We start from the raw sequence: 23,128 nt of genomic DNA on the forward strand, positions 1-23,128 counted from the left end.
GTGCAGAGAAGGGTTGGGCATGTGAAGGGGGCTTTTGGGTTGCTGGACTTAAGAACCTGAGGGGAAAGGACACTGCCCAACCTACTTGGGGTTGGGTCGTTTACCCATGGTTTATTTTTATGGACCCTAGTTGCAGTGTTTTCCCAAATTAACACCCAGTTGCTTCCCTCCTTTTATTAAAGTTTCTTTTCTATACTCAGACTCTATGCTTGTGAGTGGGGAAGTATTGCCTCTCAGAGACACCCAGGGGTGGTGTGTAAATTTCCTAGGATACTGGGTGGAGGATTGAGCCAGTTCTGTGTTGTATCAACAGAAAGGAACCCCTAGATATTGAACATGGCCCTGACTGCTGCTGGCTCCACCAGGCAGAAAGATTATATTTTAAAAAATACTGAAATACATTCCCAGCACTTGTCATGGGGAGCAAGTGAGAGGATCACAAAATGTCCCCAACCCCAGTTACAGTGACAGGGTGATAAGGTTCAGTCACTCTACATTGTGCTCTGAAATGTGCCACAACATAAAAGAAAATTAACTCAGAGAGAAAAATTACTTTTCTTTTGCCTCCTCAGTCCTGTCAGCCTCATGCAGTAGTGTGCTATGCAAATAAAATAGGATTAGATCTGATAAACTAGGCAACGAAATTTGGAGGAAATTTTAAAGGGCTGGAAACCTGATCCCAATCCCATTGAACCAATGGAACAGTTCTCATTTACTTCAATGGGATTTGGATCAGCCCTAATGGGCTCTCCTTTTGTTGCTCAGGTTCACAGGCTGTGGAAGCCTTTAATCTCCAGAGGGCTAGTTTCAATTTAAGATAGTGCAAAGTGTAGCATCCTACTTGGTTAGCTGTGCTCTGCACATGGGACACTGTGTACCTGACCTCTGTGATATGCTCTTACTTCCAGTATATTTTGTGTGCACTTCAAAGCACTGGTTTTTGACATATGAAGCATTAAGTGGTTTGGGACCAGATTAGTGCCTCTTTCCTAATGTGATGTCCCAGAGACTGAGAGCAGATGGAGTGTCTGAGCTAACAACCCCATGGGTTCTAATGGGACATTTTCAATAAAGGGTCGTCAGCTGTGTATCTCATTTACCCTCTTGTTCAACCTCCTGACTTATAGTCCCCGCTCTCTCTAGGTGTTTGAGAAGGGAATGAGTGGAAGAGGACGTCAGTGCATTAAGATGAGTTAGACAGTTATTAGTCCTGAAGGTTTGGACAGGCAGTGAAGACACTTTTTAAAAAAACACTGTTGTTTCTGTTTGGAATTTGGGTTGTTTTTTGTTTAGCCTTCTGTTTACAACTAAACATCTTACTGGGCATCTTTTCAAACCCCTGCTATTTATTTACTTAGATTTTTATCCTCCTTCAATAATAGAGTGTTATCCATTGCTGACAACTTTTAAAAACACATGCATGAATAAGCAAATCTAAAAACTATCCCAAGAACAATGCAACAACCCAGCAACAGGATAAGCAGAGCAAAATTGAATAAAGAAGTTGCCAATCTTGCTTTGTGGTTCTGTTTACACACTGTAAGTAGTTCCATTGTCTTCAAGTGAAGCCCATTTGTAAGTCACTGTAAGCCTAGATAAATCATATAAGAAACTACAGAAAGAGATGGGATTCCTACCTGATTCCAACCTGTGAAGAGAACAAGTAATGAAGAAAATAATCAAATCAGGCAGAAAGCATCTGGCTGTGGTGCTATGGCAGAATGAGAGAACCTGCATCCTCATGGGAACTTGGTCTAGATAACAGGATGGACATGGAGAAAAACAAACAAACATCATAGTAAACAAAACAGTGATTATGAGATGCTGGTTATTGGATTTTGAGGGACAGAAGATCACAGAGGACACAAATAAAATGGGATATATGCATTGCCAAGTAAATTTATTGTGTTATGCAGTTAGAGCAACCATTCCATTAAAGTTGAAAACATGTTTCTATTATGAGTCCGAGTTTGTCCCATTCCCACCCAATCCACACTGCTCCCCACCTCGAGGTCGCTGCTTCCCCCACTCCTCTATATCCTGCTTCTCCCCTCTGGGTCCTCCCTGCCCAAAGGTTCCTGCTTTTCCTCAATTCCACTTTCCCCTCTCCAGATGCCTGCTTTCCCCAACTCTGGTTCCCTGATTCCTCTCTCCCTCCATTTTCCCCTCTCCAGGGGAGAGCCCTAATCACTAGGCTATTGACTAGCCTGAGATGGAAAAAGAAAAGGAGTACTTGTGGCACCTTAGTGACCAACCAATTTATCTGTAGCCTGAGATGGAGTTTTTTCAGTCTTTCCTGGTGGATCTGTTCCACTTTGAGTAAATAATGAAATATTTATTAGAGCAGGAACTTGAACCTGAGTCTTCTACAGCCAAGAGGAGGGCTCTCATCACCAAGCCACCCTCTCTCCTCCACTGCAGCACTGCTGAACATATAATTTAATACAGAGTGGAACAGCTCCAGCAAGAGAGCCTGAGAAACAGAGACAGAGAAATGTACAGGCAATGAGCCAGAAAAGTCACAATACATTCAACTGCAGTGAGAGTCCTGGAGCTTCTTTTATTCCTTTGATAAATTCAGAACTTCTCTTCACATCAGCAGGAGATTTGCCACGGTTAACTCCAGCTGCTAGTTACTAGTTCTGCCTCACTAGTATACCATAACAGAAATATCCAAGAAAAAAAGCTCAGAGACATGGGATGCTTTCATAGAAGTATCTGAATGATCCTATTACATGCATTCCTCTTCCCCCCTTCTCCTTCCTCTCTACCCACTTCCTTCCTTCCCCATCTCTAGCCCTCTCCTCTGAACTTTGCTTCTATTCTTTACTTAACTTCATAATTTTTCTTTAACTAGTTGATTTTCCATAAGCAGATTTTGTTTGTAAATTGTTTAATGCAAATAATTGAGGTATATTTTGACCATTCATATTATATATATATATATATAATTAAATGTTTCAAGTATGGCTAACATTAGGTAGCAAATGGTTAATATATCATGAGAATTTAATATAGTTTATTATGTTTGTTTTTTCTCTGTATATATTTATATTTTAAAAAATTAAAAAAACAAAACAAAGAAAATAAGACTCAACTCCAGGAGGTTTACAAGGAAAAGGTACCAGGAGGGGGATTGCCTCGGAGAGAAAATAAAATCACGCTGCTCTGTAGAACCTTGCTGATCCACAGATGCAAGGAGTCCCCAGGTCCAGCAATGCACTGGAATCATGAGGGGTTAGGGGGTAGATGTTCCCGGTACACTGGAAACATGAGGAGGGTGGGGTGAGGTAGATGTTCCCGGTGCACTGGAATCATGGGGGGCGGGGAGGGGGCTAGATGTTTCTGGTACACTGGAATCGTGAGGAGGATGGGGTGGGGTAAATGCGAGCAAAGCAGCTGTGTCCTTATCGTAATGCTCCAACCTGCCAGCAGCAGCAGCCAGAGCCCAGAGCTGCTTCCTGAGCCTGGATGGAGGGGCTGCCTCTGCTACTGAAATCAGGTTCAAAGAAATAAAAGTTCAAAGAAATAAAGCTAAGGGGAAGGGCGGGCATGAAATGGTTGATTTTCCCTGTGCAGTTTGTTGCTAGACTGAGAACTGAATTCCAGCATTGCAGTGACTGATCTGGTAAAGTTGTTTTAATTCATCGTGTCTGTATTTTCTGCAGGGTATTTTGCTGTAGTGAGATCAGACACATTTCAGCTTCTTCTGCTATCAAAAAGCTAAGCAGTTGGCTTTCCCTTTTAACTTTGAAAGAATCAGTGAAGGAAATAAAATGGTGCGAACCCACCCTTTGGCTGGGGCTCTTGATCTATTGAATTGAGCCTCCTTTTCCACAACATCCTTTCTGTAAACCCAGAGGCACAGTCTGACTTCTGTATTTGCAGGGTAGAGGGCTTAATAAGTACAGGTCTGACTTTGGATGCGCTCTGCAAGTCCCCCAGGAGTTCACCCGGCTGTGAACCAAGCAGCACTTGGGGATGCAGGGGGAGCAGCAGCACAGAGCTCGGGGAGGAAGCCCCTGGACACCCGGCTCCACTCCCCTCCTGCCAGGCGCTGAGGGCACTCGGCTGCTGTGGGGACATCCCATGTGCATCTCTGTCAAGGGGAAATGACTCTGGCGGGCTGTGGAGCGCTCTGATAAAAGCTCCTGCAGCTGCCTCTTTCCTTCCCCTTTTCTCTGAAAACCATGTTTTTTCCCCAGCAAAGTGACCACCCCGGCTGCAGCCCCAGCACAGAACGGGTGCTCTGGCCAGCATAAGCCTCCTGCTGCCTGCACCAAGACCGGTAGGGCCAGATTTAGGGAAAATGGCACTCTGGGTGAACTTGTATTTTGCTGCCCCCCACATCACCCCTGGCCCCACAGGCTTACTGGGATCCCCCCACCACCTCTGGACCCTGCTGCTTCCCCACGTTTGTATTGAAGAGGTGCCACAGGTCAGCCCTGGCACAAATTAAGAATTGTCAGGCGGCCTGATACCAGCAGCTCCTGGCCGCGTGCCCAGCTCTGACGGCAACGCCACCACCAGCAGCAGCACAGAAGTAAGGGTGGCCTGGTAGATGCTGTATTGCCACCCTTATTTCTGTGCTGCTGCTGTGGCTCCTGGTGCCTGATGCTCTGCCCGCGGCTCAAGGTCGGTTTCATGCTGTCACAAGGAGGCTGCATCTTGCCAGAGCCCAGGGCCCTCCTGCAGCTCTCTGGACACTACTGGCTCACCGGGGTGCCATTTCAGATTTTGTGGGGTGGGGGCAACTTTAACCATGGTTCCAGAGACTACTTAGGCACCTGAAGACTCTTGGGTTTTTTGCAGATAATAACTTAGGAATTAGCTGACAGGAGCACTACGTCTAATTGTTACATAAAGAAAGAACAAATATATACAAACTCCAATTAAAGCCACATTTTAAGTTTATATGTAAATTTAGATCAGGAGATAATACAGCAAGATATTCCCAATCCCAAACCTTGAGGTATCAGTTCTGAAGCTTTAACACAGATATCAGAAACACAAGTTTGATACGTTGTACACTATCGTTAATAATAAAAATAAATAAAATCTGACTCTGTGTCCCTGCCATTATCTACTCTATTTTAGTCATTTGTTTTTCACTCCCCCAAAAAAGTATTTACTTAATTGTAACATACATGATGAAGGTTTTTTCTCTTTTATTAAGAATGGGAATTTATTTTTCTAATTATTTTGGCATTTATGTTTACCAATCACAACCATGTATGTGACTCACGAACATTTGACTCCATCATTGCTGTTAGGTATCATAATTGGAACTGCATTTATTTTCATATGAATTTTAAGGTTTTTTTACAGATATAACTAAAAATACTACTTGAAAATAAGTGACTTTCATCTGCCCAGGGTCTAAAGTTATGTGTTTAGCTAATGTTTTTTAACCTGGCAGTGCTCAGGTGAGTACAAGCTAAAGTTATATTCTAAGAGGATGTTATTATTTGATTATACCATTTTAAATAATTAATGACAAAGCACAAAATAGTAATAAAAATAAGGAAAATTACTGCAGCCAGGACAGATTAGACATTTTAGAACTCACTACTCAATGAATTAAATATAAGCATAAGAGGGAAATAAAATTATGAAATGCCCGCTGTTAGGGGGCTTATTCCTTCACCCACTTACTTCCCTGGTCCTTCTCGCATGAACAGAGAGCAACAATACCCGAAGTCCAAAGGTGCAAACAATTCGATGTTTATTGGGGTGAACTTCCAGCAAGCATGATTCCAGTTTCCTTCCTTAGTATCCTCCTTCCCAGCTCTGACACCACAAAGCCTTACACCTGTGTCCCTGTTCCCATTCCTGCCCTTAGCCAAACATGATTCCAACTTCCTTACTCCCATTCCCTGTTCCCGTCTCCCCCTTTAGCAAAACAAGATTCCAATTTTCTTACCCCCATTCCCTGTTCCCATCTCCCCCTTTAGCAAAACATGATTCCAATTTTCTTACCCCCATTCCCTGTTCCCATCTCACACCCCCACATGCCCACCCCCACCCACACCCCGTCACTTCCTCATTGACTACAGATTATATAGTAAAACTTGAGTTCTGCTTAGCTATACCTTAACCAATCATTTTCCTGAAATTTAACTAACCAATCCTAACATATTGTAACATGATTATGTAACCAATTATATCCCACCACCTCAATTAGTTTACACCCAGCAAAATTAATTATACAGCAGACAGGAACAATCACAGAACCAGACAGAGATTATACAGACAAACAACAGCAAAGTGGGAACTATAATGACAAAACAATACAGAAGTGAGGATTTCACATCCCAGCTATTGATAAGTGAGTTCTTGCCAGACAGGATGCTATCAAACTAAGTTTCCTTTTACATTTTCTAGGCACTTCCCTTTCTCTGGAGGTGATAGGAATACAATCCTGTCCTGATAGTGCCTGACAGCCCAATAGCACCTTATTTCAATGTGACTAGTTTGGAATGTGAGGATGTGACCGTTCGCTTCCCAGCTTATGGCTGCCTCTGCTGCTTAGCCAAAGGCCTTAGCCTAAGAACAGGGCCTCAGACTGTCACAGTAAGAGAAGGCCCTTACACCAGCAGACAGTGATTTTGATTCTTTCTTTTATACCTCTATCACTAGCCAAGTGATAAGAATACACCTAAATTCTTAGAGTACAGGCCTTTGCAGACAGGCCTGAATATCTATATCCTAACACCCCCCCCCCCCCCCCACAGCAAACAGGAGGCTCCCAGGAGCAGCTTGGCCGGGTCGGTTCCAAGCAGGGAGGTGGGTGGGGACAGATGGCCGGCCGCAGATGGCCGAAGAGCAGCGGGGGAAGGAGGGACAGGACACCCCTGCTCCGGAGGCACCAGCCAGCACATCATAGAATCATAGAATATCAGGGTTGGAAGGGACCTCAGGAGGTCATCTAGTCCAACCCCCTGCCCAGAGCAGGACCAATCCCCAACTAAATCATCCCAGCAGGGCTTTGTCAAGCCTGACCTTAAAAACTTCTAAGGAAGGAGATTCCACCACTGGTAATGCATTCCAGTGTTTCACCACCCTCCTAGTGAAAAAGTTTTTCCTAATATCCAACCTAAACCTCCCCCACTGCAACTTGAGACCATTACTCCTTGTTCTGTCATCTGCTACCACTGAGAACAGTCTAGATCCATCCTCTTTGGAACCCCCTTTCAGGTAGTTGAAAGCAGCTATCAAATCCCTCCTCATTCTTCTCTTCCGTAGGCTAAACAATCCCAGTTCACAGAATCACAGAGTTGGAAGGGACCTCAGGATGTCATCTAGTCCAACCCCCTGCTCAAAGCAGGACCAGTCCCCAGTGTTTGCCCCAGATCCCTAAATGGCCCCCTCAAGGATTGAACTCACAACTCTGGGTTTAGCAGGCCAATGTTCAAACCACTGAGTTATCCCTCCCCCCTCAGCCTCTCCTCATAAGTCATGTGTTCCAGTCCCCTAATCATTTTTGTTGCCCTCCACTGGACTCTCTCCAATTTTTCCAAATCCTTCTTGTAGCGTGGGGCCCAAAACTGGACACAGTACTCCAGATGAGGCCTCACCAATGTCAAATAGAGGGGAACGATCCCGTCCCTCGATCTGCTGGCAAATGCCCCTACTTATACATCCCAAAATGCCATTGGCCTTCTTGGCAACAACGGCACACTGTTGACTCATATCCAGCTTCTCGTCCACTGTAACCCCTAGGTCCTTTTCTGCAGAACTGCTGCCTAGCCATTCGGTCCCCTAGTCTGTAGCGGTGCCTGGGATTCTTCCGTCCTAAGTGCAGTACTCTGCACTTGTCCTTGTTGTCCTTGTTGAACCTCACCAGACTTTGGGCTACTGCAGTGGCTGCAGTTCTTCTGCATGGCTTGGCACTACTAGAAACCTGTTCCACAATGCTTGGGACTGGGAAGCAAATTCCCTGCTGCAGAACTGCTTCCCCACATCGGAGCCTGAGTTTTGTGGAAGACTTAGTGCTAGTTCCCATGTGAAGCTGGACATCACCCACAGTAGGAACAAGTACTCCGGAGATCCCAGGTCTGTGGCCATGTGCCTCAGGCCACTGAAACAGGCTGCCCACCATAACAGCATACCCAGGGAAGACTCACAACTGAAACACAAATCAAAGGAGAAAACAAACACCTACCCTGTCTCAAGTGTCTGTAAGAAACATCTCAGCAGTTCCAGGATCTTTGTAAAAAGAAAAGGAGGACTTGTGGCCCCTTAGAGACTAACAAATTTATTTGAGCATAAGCTTTCGTGAGCTACAGGTCACTTCATCCTTGTAGGTTCCCATCTCCCCCTGCCTTGAAGATACAATTAACGAAGAAGATTCTAAACTATGAATTCAAGTATCAGGGGGTAGCCGTGTTAGTCTGTATCCACAAAAACAACAAGCAGTTCAGATGCAGACGTGGTTTTTTTACCCACAAAAGCTTATGCCCAGATAAATCTGTTAGTCTTTAAGGTGCCGCCAGGGCTGGGTCAGATCAACCCCCAGGAACTTCCCCTGCCTGCAGGAAGCTCTGCACTGTGAAGGGGTCTCGGTGGGGGGGTTCCAGGTGAGAGGGGATGAAGGTCAGTGGCGGGGGCTGCGTGTGGGGGTTCTAGATAGATGGGGGTTGGGCAGACAGGGGGAGCAGCTCCCCATACATTGACCCCTTCTCCCACCTGCACCCCACACTGAGCCCCTCTGCGTTGGGAGCCCTATACACCCAGAACCCCTCATCAAGCAACCTGAACCCAAACCCCCACCCCCAAGCCTCACCCCGTGCATCAGGAGCCCCTCGCACCCAGAATCCCCCCACCAAGCCCCCCGAACCCTGCCCATTGAGCCTCATACCATGCATAGGTATCTCTAACCCACTGAACCCCAAACAGCGGCAGCCTGACCCACCAAGTCCCACTCCCCCAACCCCTCCCCCCCGCACACACACACTGAGCCCTAACCACCTTCACCTGGACTCCCCTGTAGAGTCCCAGTCCCCCTGCACCCAGAACCCCGCACCAAGCCCCTGTATATCCAGATTCTCACACATACCTGCCCCCCACCCCCACTCAGCTGCCCGCACCCAGATTGCACCACACAGAACCCTGGTACTCTTGAGGAATTCTGTACCGAAAAAGTAAATATTTTAAAATTCTGAGAAGTTAGGCATATTTTATTTTTCAAAATGACACAGTAACACAATAACAATATAATCACACCATTTTCAATTATTTTGGTAATTTATTTCAATGTATTTGGTGATTATACTGTGTTATCTTGAAAAATAAAATTTATAGAATTTTGCAGAATTTTAAGATATTGTTTGCACAATTTTTATTTTTTTGGTACAGAATTTTTAAATTTTGGTGCAGAATTCCCTCAGGAGTACTATTTGAAATCGTCAGCCTCCATTCAAATCTGGTTTGAGCTTAGCCAAAAGAGGAGTTTCACTGATTTTCTGACTAATTGCCCCATGCTAGCTCAGAGGACCAATCAAGGGTAGGGAAAGGCTGGGTGGAACAACAGGTTTTGAGGCTAAGTTTTGGGATGACTTTACTTCTGCAGCGTTTTGCATTCCAGAGTCTCCTTGTGCTGTAGCGTGAACCCTCACTTCCACGCTGGGGAGTTTTGGCAGACCTAACTCAGGATTTCTGAGGTTTGTCCACTGGGGAGAGTGACTTACTGCAGGGCAACTATCAAGGAGCAGGGTTACCAACCACTCCCTTCTGCTGGCTGCTTGGCAGTTCCTGAGCCTGCTTCAGCATCTGGACCTGCTCTGTGATATCTGCTGCAGCCACTGCCTTCAGTCACCCTCAGACTCTGCTACAAAGGGGGTGGGGGGAAGGGTAGACAGAGGGAGCCCAAATGGGAGGGGAGAGATGACAGAATGTGTTCAGGGGCCAAACTGTTTCCAGAAATGGGTCAGACAGGTGGAAGCAAGGGAAGGAGAGAGTCAAAGGGGCAAAGTCAGGGGTAGGAGCCTGGGTTAAGAATTGCAGGGATGCAATGCCAGACAGGGGCAGGGGGGATAAAAGTTGTCACAAATGGAACATGTTTCCAGAACTGACCATCATAGAATATAAGGGTTGGAAGGGACCTCAGTGTGAGGATATAGATATTCAGGCTTGTCTGTAAAGGCCTATACTCTAAGAATGTAAGTGTATTCTTATCACTTGGCTAGTTATAGAGGAATAAAAGAAAGAATCAAAATCACTGTCTGCTGGTGTAAGGTCCTTCTCTTACTGTGACAGTCTGAGGCCCTGTTCTTAGGCTAAGGCCTTTGGCTAAGCAGAAGAGGCAGCCATAAGCTGGGAAGCGAACGGTCACATCCTCACATTCCAAACTAGTCACATTGAAAGAAGGTGCTATTGCGCTGTTAGGAATAAAATCCTGTCCTGATAATGCCTATCGCCTCCAGAGAAAGGGCAGTGCCTAGAAGATGTAAAAGGAAACTTAGTTTGATAGCATCCTGTCTGGCAAGAACTCACTTATCAATAGCTGGGATGTGAAATCCTCATTTCTGTATTTGTTCTATCACTGTAGTCCCCATTTCCCCATTGTTTGTATAATCTCTGTCTGGTTCTGTGATTGTTTCTGTCTGCGACATAATTAATTTTGCTGGGTGTAAACTAATTAAGGTGGTGGGATATAATTCATTACATAATCATGTTACAATATGTTAGGATTGGTTAGTTAAATTTCAGGAAAATGATTGGTTAAGGTATAGCTAAGCGGAACTCAAGTTTTACTATATAGTCTGCAGTCAATCAGGAAGTGGGTGTGTGGGGTAGAAATGGGAACAGGGAATGGGGGTGGGGAAACTGGAATCATGTTTTGCTAAAGGGGGAAATGGGAAGAGGGAATGGGGGTGGGGAAATTGGAATCATGTTTGGCTAAGGGCAGGAATGGGAATAGGGACACAGGTGTCAGGCTCTGTGGTGTCAGAGCTGGGAAGGGGGACACTAAGGAAGGAAACTGGAATCATGCTTGCTGGAAGTTCATCCCAATAAACATTGAATTGTTTGCACCTTTGGACTTCGGGTATTGTTGCTCTCTGTTCATGCGAGAAGGACCAGGGAAGTAAGTGGGTGAAGGAATAAGCCCCCTAACACTCAGGAGGTCATCTAGTCCAACCCCCTGCTCAAAGCAGGACCAATCCCCAAATAAATCATTCTAGTCAGGGCTTTGTTAAGCCAGGCCTTAAAAACCTCTAAGGATGGAGATTCCACTACCTCCCTAGGTAACCCATTCCAGTGCTTCACAACCCTCCTAGTGAAATAGTTTTTCCTAATATCCAACCTAGACCTCCCCCGCTGCAACTTGAGACCATTACTCCTTGTTCTGTCATCTGCCACCACTGAGAACAGTCTAGCTCCATCCTCTTTGGAACCCCCCTTCAGGTAGTTGAAGGCAGCAGGCTGCTATCAAATCCTCCCCCTCACTCTTCTTTTCTGCAGACTAAATAATTCCAGTTCTCTCAGCCTCTCCTCATAAATCATGTGCTCCAGCCCCCTAATCATTTTTGTTACCCTCCGCTGGACTCTCTCCAATTTTTCCACATCCTTCTTGTAGTGTGGGGCCCAAAACTGGACACAGTACTCCAGATGAAGCCTCACCAATGCCAAATAGAGGGGGAATGATCATGTTCCTCAATCTGCTGGCAATGTTCCCACTTATACAGCCCAAAATGCTGTTAGCCTTCTGGGCAACAAGGTCACACTGTTGACTCATATCCAGCTTCTCGTCCACCTAGGTCTTTTCCTGCAGAACTGCTGCTGAGCCCTGGTCTACACTACGAGTTTAGGTCGAATTTAGTAGCGTTAGATCAATTTAATCCTGCACCCTTCCACATGACAAAGCCATTTTTGTCAACTTAAAGGGCTTTTAAAATTGATTTCTGTACTCCTCCCTGATGAGGGGATTAGCGCTGATATAGACATTGCCAAGTCGAATTTGGGGTAGTGTGGATGCAATTTGACGGTATTGGCCTCCGGGAGCTATCCCACAGTGCTCCATTGTGACCCCTCTGGACAGCACTCTCAACTCGGATGCTCTGGCCAGGTACACAGGAAAAGCCCCGCGAACTTTTGAATTTCATTTCCTGTTTGGCCAGCGTGGCGAGCTCATCAGCAGAGGTGACCATGCAGTCCCAGAATCACAAAGGAGCTCCAGCATGGACCAAATGGGAGGTACTGGATCCGATCCCTATATGGGGAGACAAATCCGTGCTATCAGAACTCCGTTCCAAAAGACAAAATGTCAAAATATTTGAAAAAATCTCCAAGGGCATGATGGACAGAGGCTACAACAGGGACACACAGCAGTACTGTGTGAAAATTAAGGCGCTCAGGCAAGCCTACCAAAGAGCTAAACGGCTACTCCGGGTCAGAGCCCCAGACATGCCGCTTCTATGATGAGCTGCATGCAATTCTAGGGGGTACCCCTACCACTACCCCACCCCTGTCTGGGGACTCCAGCAAGAGGGGAGTCTCAAGCAAAAGGGATGAGGATTTTGGGGACGAGGAAGATGAGGAGGAGGAGGAGGATAGCGCACAGCAGGCAAGCGGAGAATCCCTTCTCCCGACAGCCAGGAATTGTTTATCACCCTGGAGCCAACCCTCCCAAGGTGGGCTCCCAGACCATGAAGCCGGAGAAGGCACCTCTGGTGAGTGTACCTTTGTAAATATAATACATGGTTTAAAAGCAAGCATGTCTAATGATTAATTTGCCATGAAGACTTAGGATGCATTTGCGGCCAGTACAGCTACGGGTAAAGTCTGTTAACGTGTCTGGGGATGGAGCGGAAATCCTCCAGGGACATTATTAAGGGGACATTCAGAGGTGGCTGTTCCTGCTGGGCTGTTTGCCTGTGCTGAAAAGAAATCATCCCCGCTTTTAGTTACGTGGTGGGGGGACCCGTTCACGCTGAGCTGTTTGCGTTTGGCTGGCAGGGATCTTCCCTGATACTAGTCACATGGTGGGAGGAGGGGTGAAGCAATCATCCCAGAGAATTGGAGGGCGGGGGTTTAGTTGGGTTTGTTCTGCATGTCAACCCGAAAACTGCAGTCCCTCCTTTTAAATGGCCAGCCCAACGGGTGCTTGGTATGGGAAAGGAGGGAGCTGCTGTGTGAAGCCATTCCCACATGTTATGAAGGTTGAAGAAGCTGAAAGACTGTGGCTTACCATGGCCGCCTGCAAGCCGAATTCTGTTGCCCGGCCCAGCGTGTGTGATCTCTCACACCAAACCGGCACACCCTCAATATAAGAGGCAAAATGCAACCTTGTACCGAAAGCACATGTGCTATGTAATGTTAACAGCTTGGTTCACCGTGAAAGAGTCTACCCATTGTTCTCTAAAATGTGTCTTTTTAAATACTAATCTCCCTTTTTTTCCTCCCACAGCTGCAAATGTTTCAATGCTCCCCCTATCATCTCCATCTCAGAGTCTAGCGCAGATAAGAAGGTGAAAAAACGCACTCGCGATGAAATGTTCTCTGAGCTCATGCAGTCCTCCCGCACTGAAAGAGCTCAGCAGAATGCATGGAGGCAAACAATGGCAGAGTCCAGGAAAGCAGAAAATGAACGCAAGGACAGGAGGGATGAGCAAAATGAGAGGTGGCGGCAGCGTGATGAGAGAAGGCAGGATGCAATGCAGAGGCTACTGGGGGATTAAACTGATATGCTCCGGTGTCTGATGGAGCTGCAGGAAAGGCAGCAGGAGCACAGATGGCCGCTGCAGCCCCTGTGTAACTGCCCGCCCTTCTCCCCAAGTTCCATCGCCTCCTCACCCAGACGCCCAAGAACGCGGGGGATGGCTCCGGGCACCCAACCACTCCACCCCAGAGGACTGCCCAAGCAACAGAAGGCTGGCATTCAATAAGTTTTGAAGTGCAGTGTGGCCTTGTCCTTCCCTTCTGCCCCACCCCTCCTGGGCTACCTTGGAAGTTATCCCCCTATTTGTGTGATGAATTAATAAAGAATGCATAATCTTGAAACAACGACTTTATTGCCTCTGCAAGCGGTCCAATCCTCTAATTTGCCTAGGTCCCTCTGTATCCTATCCCTACCCTCCAGCATATCAACCACTCCTCCCAGTTTAGTGTTGTCTGCAAACTTGCTGAGGGTGCAATCCACACCATCCTCCAGATCATTAATGAAGATATTGAACAAAACCAGCCCCAGGACCGACTCTTGGGGCACTCCATCTCAGCACTCCCACCCTTCCCCCAGAGTTCCCAAAGGCAGGGTTGAGCCCCATGTCTAGACAAGGCTGCCCTTCTCTGTCTGGAATGATGCAGTCAGCTTCTAAGGGAGGTCTCATTCAGTGACAGATTTTACACCCACACCATCCTATAGTGCAAGTTTATTCTTTATGATCCTATGGCTTCAATGCTGACTGAGTTCCTGGTTTGTCCATCCCCTGAGCCCAGGGCGTGTTCCCAGGGAAGGTCAAGTGATGAATTCATATGGGGAGCAATGAATGCTCACTTCTGCAGGAAAAGAACTATAATCAAATAAAAAGAATGAGGAGTCCTTGTGGCACCTTAGAGACTAACAAATTTATTTGAGCATAAGCTTCCATGGGCTAAAACCCACTTCATCGCAACACCCATTGTTTCATGTTCTCTGTGTATAGATATATCTTCCTACTGTATTTTCCACTGCATGCATCCCATGAAGTGGGTTTTAGCCCACGGAAGCTTATGCCCAAATAAATTTGTTAGTCGCTAAGGTGCCACAAGGACTCCTCGTTCTTTTTGCTGATACAGACTAACACAGCTGCCACTCTGAGACCTATAGTCACTGGAACAGAGTTCTGCACCCTGCATCTTCTATCTGCCAGTGCCCTGACCACCAGGGTACAGAGTCATTGTTGCTTTCTTCACTTTCTTGCTCTGGCTCAGTGACTTTTCATTATTTATTCACAGTGGAACAGCTTCACCAGGAGAGACTAAGGGAACCTCTCATCAGAACATTCTATAGCTCAGTGCTTGGGGCTTTCATCTAAGGCAGATGTGAACAAACTATGACCCGCGGGCCACATCCGGCCTGCCCGTCCTCAAGGGAGCGTCCTGCCCGGCCCTTGAGCTCCCGGCCAGGGAGGCTAGCCCCCGACCCTTCCCCTGCTGCCCCCCCTCCCCCGCAGGCACTCCGGCCACGGTGGCGGCACAGCTGCCAGTCCTGCCACTCTGAGCAGCATGGTAAGGGGGCAGGGAGCGGGGGGGGGTGCGGGGGGGGGTTGGATAGGGGCAGGGGTCCCAGGGGGCAGTCAGGGGACAAGGAACGGGGGGGGTTGGATGGGTCGGGGATTCTGAGTGGAATTCTGAGGGGGGCAGTCAGGGGGCGGGAAGTGGAAGGGGGCGGATAGGGGGCAGGGCCCAGGCTGTTTGGGGAGGCCCTCCGTACAGTTTCACAACCCTGATGTGGCCCTTGGGCCAAAAAGTTTGCCCACCCCTGACCTAAGGAGTCACTTGCACTCAGTAGGAGACCCTTTCTCCCCACCAAGCAGAGTGTAATTGAACCTAAATCTCCCACTCCCACTAGTCTAAAAGTTATAAAGGATCTGCCTCTGGATTTTGCATGAGTCCCATTCCAGTATGCTCAGAACACATATAACGGATCAGGCCCCACAGGTGTCCCACTGCCTGTCTTCTGGTTTAAGGATCCCACTGGTGCTTAGACATGAGTTAGGTGACTGGATGCCTAGAGTGAGGCAGCAGTGCTCATGCCCAGAAGCAGAAACTTAGATGCCATGTTGGCATTGAGTGAGTTTCATGTGCCTAGAGGGGTAGGTGGCAGCTAAGCAGGGGTTGTCTGGATTTCACTGGCACCTAATTCTGGGAGTTAGGCACCTAAATCTGGGCTTTAGGCACCTAAGTCCCTTAGTGATCTGGGTTTTCACCTCTCTGTGCCTCAGTTTCTCTATCTGTAAAATGGGGATAGTGAAATTTATGTCCATTGTAAAATACTTGAGGTCCAATGATGAAAAGACAGAAGCTGACAGGCATGAGATTGTTTTTCAACATGAGTGACTGGATCAGTTTCAGAGGAAGAAGAAGGATTGAAAGTGCTTTGGAGAATAGGATTAAAATTCAAAATGATTTGGACAAAACTGGAGAAAGGTCTGAAGTAAATCAGATGAAATTCAATAAGGACAAATGCAAAATACTACACTTAGGAAGGAACAATCATTGCACGCATACAAAATGGGAAATGACTGCCTAGGAAGGAGTATTGCGGAAAGGGATTTGGGGTCATAGTGGATTGCAAGCTAAATATGAGTCAACACTGTAACGCTGTTGCAAAAAAACCAAACATCATTCTGGGATGTATTAGCAGGAATGTTGTAAGCAAGACATGCAAAAAAAAAAAGGAGGACTTGTGGCACCTTAGAAACTAAAAAATTTATTTGAGCATAAGCTTTCGTGAGCTATAGCTTACTTCATTGGATGCATTCAGTGGAAAATATAGTGGGGAGATATATACAGAGAACATGAAACAATGGGTGTTACCATACGCTCTGTAACGAGAGTGATCAGGTAAGGTGAGCTATTACCAACAGGAGAGTGGGGGGGGACTTTTGTAGTGATAATCAAGGTGAGCCATTTTCAGCAGTTTACAAGAACATCTGAGGAACGGGGGGGAGGGGGGAACATGGGGAAATAGTTTTACTTTGTGTAATGACCCATCCACTCCCAGTCTTTATTCAAGCCTAAGTTAATTGTATCCAGTTTGCAAATTAATTCCAATTCAGCAGTCTCTTCTTGGAGTCTGTTTTTGAAGTTTTTTTGTTGAAGAATTGCCACTTTTAGGTTTGTAATCGAGTGACCAAAGAGATTGAAGTGTTCTCCGACTGGTTTTTGAATGTTGTAATTCTTGACGTCTGATTTGTGTCCATTTATTCTTTTACATAGAGACTGTCCAGTTTGGCCAATGTACATGGCAGAGGGGAATTGCTATCACATTGGTAGATGTGCAGACATGAGAAGTAATTCTTCCGCTCTACTCTGTGCTGATTAGGCCTCAGCTGGAGTATTGTGTCCAGTTTTGAGCGCCACATTTCCGGAAAGATGTGGACAAATTGGAGAAAGTCCGGAGAAGAGCAACAAAAATGATTAAAGGGCTAGAAAATGTGACCTATGAGGGAGGATTGAAAAAAATTGGGTTTGTTTAGTCTGGAGAAGAGAAGACTGAGGGGGGGGCATGATAACAGCCTTCAAGATATAAGGTTGTTACGAGGAGGAGGGAGAAAAATTGTTCTCCTTAACCTCTGAGGATAAGACAAGAAGCAATGGGCTTAAATTGCAGCAAGGGCGGTTTAGGTTGGACATTAGGAAAAACTTCCTAACTGTCAGAGTGGTTGTCAAGGTTCCTCCCCCACTCTGAACTCTAGGGTACAGATGTGGAGACCTGCATGAAAGACCCCTAAGCTTATTCTTACCAGCTTAGGTTAAAAACTTCCCCAAGGTACAAGGTTTGCCTTGTCCTTGAACAGTATGCTGCCACCACCAAGCGTTTTAAACAAAGAACAGGGAAAGAGACCTCTTGGAGTCATCTTCCCCCAGAATATCCCCCCCCCCCAAGCTCTACACCCTGTTTCCTGGGAAAGGCATGATAAGAATCCTCACCAACTGGTACAGGTGAACACAGACCCAAACCCTTGGATCTTAAGAACAATGAAAAATCAATCAGGTTCTTAAAAGAAGAATTTTGATTAAAGAAAAGGTAAAAGAATCACCTGTGTAAAATCAGGATGGTAAATACCTTACAGGGCAATCAGATTCAAAACATAGAGAATCCCTCTAGGCAAAACCTTAAGTTACAAAAAGATACAAAAACAGGAATACACATTCCCGCCATCACAGCTTATTTTACAGGCCATTAAACAAAAGAAAATCTAACGCATTTTCTAGCTAGATTACTTACTAACTTTACAGGAGTTGTAAGGCTTGCATTCCTGGTCTGTTCCCAGCAAAAGCATCACACAGACAGACCAATCCCTTTGTCTCCCCCTCCAGATTTGAAAGTATCTTGTCCCCTCATTGGTCATTTTGGGTCAGGTGCCAGCGAGGGTACCTTAGCTTCTCAACCCTTTACAGGTGAAAGGGTTTTGCCTCTGGCCAGGAGGGATTTTATAGCACTGTATACAGACAGGTGGTTACCCTTCCCTTTATATTTATGACAGTGGTTAAGCACTGGAATAAATTGCCTAGGGAGGTGGTGGAATCTCCATCATTGGGGATTTTTAAGAACAGGTTGGACAAACATCTGTCAGGGATGGTCTAGATAATACTTAGTCTTGCCTTGAATGCAGGGGACTGGACTAGATGACCTCTCAAGGTCCCTTCCAGTTCTAGGATTTCTATGATTCTATGATTCTAATTTCTGCTAGCTGGACTGGGGAAACTGGAAAGGGAGACTGTGAAGAAATGAGGTGAAAATGCCACCAAATTTTCCAAAGAAATTTCCCATCTTAACAAGCTGATCAGTGAGATGGAAGGGAAGTGCCAGCAGCCAACAGCCAGCAAGTGAATTCCTGCAGGGGAAGAAGCTTATCTAAGAAATGCAAACAGACCTGGAGAAAGGAGGGGCTGTGGGCAGCTGGGTTAAAAAGCTGAGCACAGAAAGCGTGCATTCAGAGGCAGCCTGAACCTCTTCGAGCAGGCCTGAAAAATGACACATTTTCACCCCTATGACATATACTCAATTCCTGTCCACCATTATCTCCTGACTCTGCACAGGACTGGCCTAGTGAGCAGGGCTAGGGTCAGTGAGATGATCTTAGAAAGACTTTACTGACTTAGTGTGTGCGTGTGCGTGTGCATCTGTGCATGCATCCTCTTTTACGCGGCTCCTGCTGCAGAGAAAATGATAGTCCAGTAGTTCAGGTGTTGGTTAACCTGAGAGACCCAGGCTTAATTCCTGCTCTGTGTGAACTCAGACAAGTCATTTCTTCTGCCTGTGCCTGACTTTTCCTCTTCTAAAGTAGGAATAAAAACCCTTCCCCACCTTCCAGAGGTGTTGTGAGACTGAACGTATCAAAGCTTGGGAGGTGCTCAGATAGTGCAGGGATGAGAGCCGGAGAAGCACCTGCAGTAGCTAGAAGTGGAGGCATTTCCTTCCCACATCAAAGCACTAACAAATCACATTGGGTTGTCTCCAACTTTCCTGATTTCACCCTGACTCTTTCAATAGCTGGCATTTCTCTTAATGCCCCAGCTCTTGCAATCCTATGGTGAGAGGAGAATCTCAGCTCTCATTCTAACAACAGTCAGTTTCTTGCTCTTGTGGTGAAGTAGAAAAACTTGAGAACACGACTAGAAGAAAATCTCAGTGCTCAGAAAACCAAAAAGTCCAAAATGTATTTTTTTAGAAAATAAATCTCATGTTTCCTTTAGTTAATCTCATGATTTTTGAACACTTGGTGCTTGCAAAATTGCATTGGCATTGATCAGTTTATGTTTTCCGGTCTTTCTTTCTTTCTTTCTTTCTTTCTTTCTTTCTTTCTTTCTTTCTTTCTTTCTTTCTTTCTTTCTTTCTTTCTTTCCAAATAGTGCAAATATATCAAAATACCAGATTTATCATAACACACAAAGTAAGTAAAGAGGGTTAGACTAAAGGGAGGGGAGGAGAAGCAACTTACCTACGTTAAGGGTCTACATTAATATAGACCTCTAAAAAGTGAGCCCAAATGTCTTTGAATTTTTCAGGCCTTCCCCCTGTACAGAATGCTGGTCATTCATTAGGTGTGAGCTCAGCCATATCACTGAGCTGGGCATAAATGTTTGGTGTGGACTGAGTTGTCCATTTTTGCAGGACTAATTTTCCAGTAACCAAAGCTGCACACTGGAACCACACCCCCTTCTTACCAAATATTCCTGATACATGGAGGTTATGTCCAAGAATAAAACATAAGAGGGAGGGCTCCAACTTAGCATCCAATATCAATTTGGTCCTTTTACCCACCTCATCCCAGAATTTCCCAAAGCATATGAGCTATTGTAGCACCAAGACAGTTAAATTTCTAATAGTGATCAACATTTAGGAAGCCCTCTACCATTAGCCTATGTGGGGACCAGTTTATTTGAAAGGTGGTCTGCAGTTGCTTTCTTTAACAGTAGATACAATTGTATTCCATTGCGTCGGAGATATCTGTGTATCCAAATCTCTATTCCAAGCAGCTCTTGAGTTATCAGTCTTTGACTGAGCTTTTTAGGCCAGAAAACCGTAAAAGGATAAAACCGCTGGCTGAATAAATCCAGGAAGTTTCCTACAAAATAATAAACGTTCTGGAGGTTCTGGAGCTCCCAATACATCCAGTCCAAATACATTGGTAAACCAATGTTTTAACTGTTATTTAAATGTTCCAGAACAGGGCAAGGCAAATTGTTACTGTAGGTCTACAAATGGTTTAAACTGATTACTGTCAATTAGCCAAGACACAGTCATAATTCCTCTCTCCATCCAATCCCTCCACATCAAAGTTTTGCCATTGATTTTAAATACAGGATTACACCATAGAACCGCTTCTACATGGAAGGAAGAATGGAAGCAGAACTTTCTAACTACATTTGACCAGGCTTGTTCTGCAGCAACTCTTGTAGGAGCTCATGAGCCAATAAATCTATAATAATTTGAACCTACAATCATAGGCGCAGACTTTCACTGTTCCCGGTGGGTGGTTGACCCCACCCCCGCCCCTGGCCCTGCCTCTGCACAGCCCTCACCCCACCTCCATCCCATCCCTTTCCCAAAATCCCCGTTCCATTCCACCCCCTTCCCAGAAGACCCAGCCCCTGCCCCCCCTCTTCTCTGCCTCCTCCCCTGAGCCCACTGTGTCCCCGCTCCTCCCTGCTCCCTCCTGGAAAGTCCTAAGTGCCGCCAAACAGCACTGGGAGGTAGGCAGAGGAGTGGAGACATGGCTTGTTTGTGGGGGGGAAGGAGTTGAGGTGGGATGGGGGGTGAGGGGAGCTTGGCTGCCAGTGGGTGCAGAGTGCTCACTAATTTTTCCCTGTGGGTGCTCCAGCCCCGGAGCACCGGTGGAGTCGGTGCCTATGCCTACAATGCATGAAAAGGGGAGAGAGAGTACTAATTCTCGTTCAATGTAAATTCACGGTGGGGTTAGTACAGTTATATGTAACAGCCCCAAAGATGACTTAACAAAAAGGAGGTAGAATAATTAAGGCTAAGATGTGTAATAAACTTGTTGGATCATATTAAAGAAGTTCTGTATTAAAATCACAAATGAGTTTGATTCCCCATAGTTCAAATTCCAGGGTATTACTAATTAAGAGGTCTCTTGGTTTTTGGTACTGTTTCTCTCCCTCTATGTGTGAAACTTGCAAGCTGCTAACTGTGTTAGTACATTCTAAGACAGAGTCTGTTCTCAAAGCAATTCACAGAGAGAGAGACTCAAAACAATACTCTAACAACAGAAACAGCACCCAGAGACTCCCCGCCCTTTTGTTGTATTAACAATTGTCATTAAAATAGAGATAGAGGATGGATGTGGATGGATGCTTGGTGTGGATAATAACTGAATGATCAGGGAGGTGCCAGCCTAAGAATCCAGTGTCCATCGGCTGAAGAAGGCGTCAAGTGGAAATAACCAGAGGACCCCCCGGAGGGCAGACTGGAATCCACCCAACAGCCTCAAGAATGGGAGAACCAAAGAACAAGATAACATCTTGGAGCCGTCAGGAATGTGCTATCTGCTGATTGATTCAGCAACAGCATGATGAAGCAATTCCCATAGACTGGCATAGGAAGAAATTCCTATAAAAATAGACTCTAAAAAGTGAGAACTTTGGGGTCTGATTCTGCAAACCAACTTCCAGGAGCATCAGATGAGCATCTGACAAGGCCCTGCTCCCTCCTCATGTCCAGGCCACCTGGCCAGTGGCTTGGCATGAGCAACTCTAAGGCTGGTAACTATGATAACAACCTTGCAGAACCTGTGTGTGTGTGTTTGTATGAATGAATGTGTGAATAAATATGAGACTGAATGGAATGTTATAGCTATAACTAACTGCTTACTATGATTCTTTCTGTATTCACAATAAATGTGGTATTTTGCCTTTTTCCCTTTAATAAGATCCTGCTGGTTTTTATTTTATTGGTATAACAAACTAAAATTCATGGAAGCCGTGACCTGTCTGTGACTTTTGCTGCCGCAGCTTCATGGTTTCTCCTGCCACCATGGTGGCTGGGAGCTGCGGGGGTTCCCCCTGCCCCTCCCCGTGTGCAAGGCTGTCATGCATGTGCATCGCTGGAACCTTGCCAGGGCCCTGCTGGTTGCCTTGGCCCCAGGGCCTGAAGCAGAAAAGGTCACAGAGGATTCCTTGACTTCTGTGACCTCCATGACATAAACATAGCATTAAGGACAATTAGTCAAGTAGGGGAAATGAAATCCCCACAGAGATAGGGGGACGGGGGAGCTGTAATTTGTTCAGAGCCAAGCTAGGTTTCCTGAAAGAAATATTCTAAAAATATTATTGAATTTCTTAAAATAAATGAGGAATGGAAACAGGGAGACAGCTCAGGACTTATGACATTCTGGGAACAACGGTCATTTCCAAAGCAGCCTTAGTGTCAATGAGCATCAGACTTTTAAAACACTGATTCCAGTTTAAGTAAGTTTTTAGCATGTAAAAAGAAAAGGAGGACTTGTGGGACCTTAGAGACTAACAAATTTATTAGAGCATAAGCTTTCGTGAGCTATAGCTCATTTCATCGGATGTAGATCACGAAAGCTTATGCTCTAATAAATTTGTTAGTCTCTAAGGTGCCACAAGTCCTCCTTTTCTTTTTACGGATACAAACACGGCTGCTAGTCCGAAACCTGTTTTTAGCATGTGAATTTCACTTCACTCCTTAGACATATAGCCCCAGCTCCTGCAAGCTCATCATCACAGGCAGATGCTAATGCCCATATGAAGCCCCCGTGACTCTCCACACCAGCACAGGGGGCTGACTGCAGGATCAGAATCCTAATGGTATTGTTTTCACAAAAGCCTCCAGGGCTGTAATGTTACCAGCTTTCCTGCTTTTTCAATTCTCAATCAGTTTCTCAACTTTCAATGAACTAGTCATTGAACTAAACTAGTTGAATAAACTCTAAAG

General features: G+C 45.8%; 1 protein-coding gene across 1 annotated transcript in view; it reads right to left on the bottom strand.

Annotated features, from left to right (window-relative positions):
- The window catches only part of LOC311531239 (butyrophilin subfamily 1 member A1-like), a 43,076-nt gene that overhangs the window by 18,191 nt on the left and 1,757 nt on the right, over nucleotides 1–23,128 (bottom strand). Inside the window, 1 exon segment of the mRNA XM_084648472.1 lies at nucleotides 1,638–1,754. Coding sequence (XP_084504598.1) covers nucleotides 1,638–1,743 — 106 coding nt within the window. The 5' untranslated portion in view covers nucleotides 1,744–1,754.

Source organism: Lepidochelys olivacea, assembly GCF_965140295.1.
Source record: "Lepidochelys olivacea isolate rLepOli2 genome assembly, chromosome: 14".
Taxonomy (NCBI): Eukaryota; Metazoa; Chordata; order Testudines; family Cheloniidae; genus Lepidochelys; species Lepidochelys olivacea.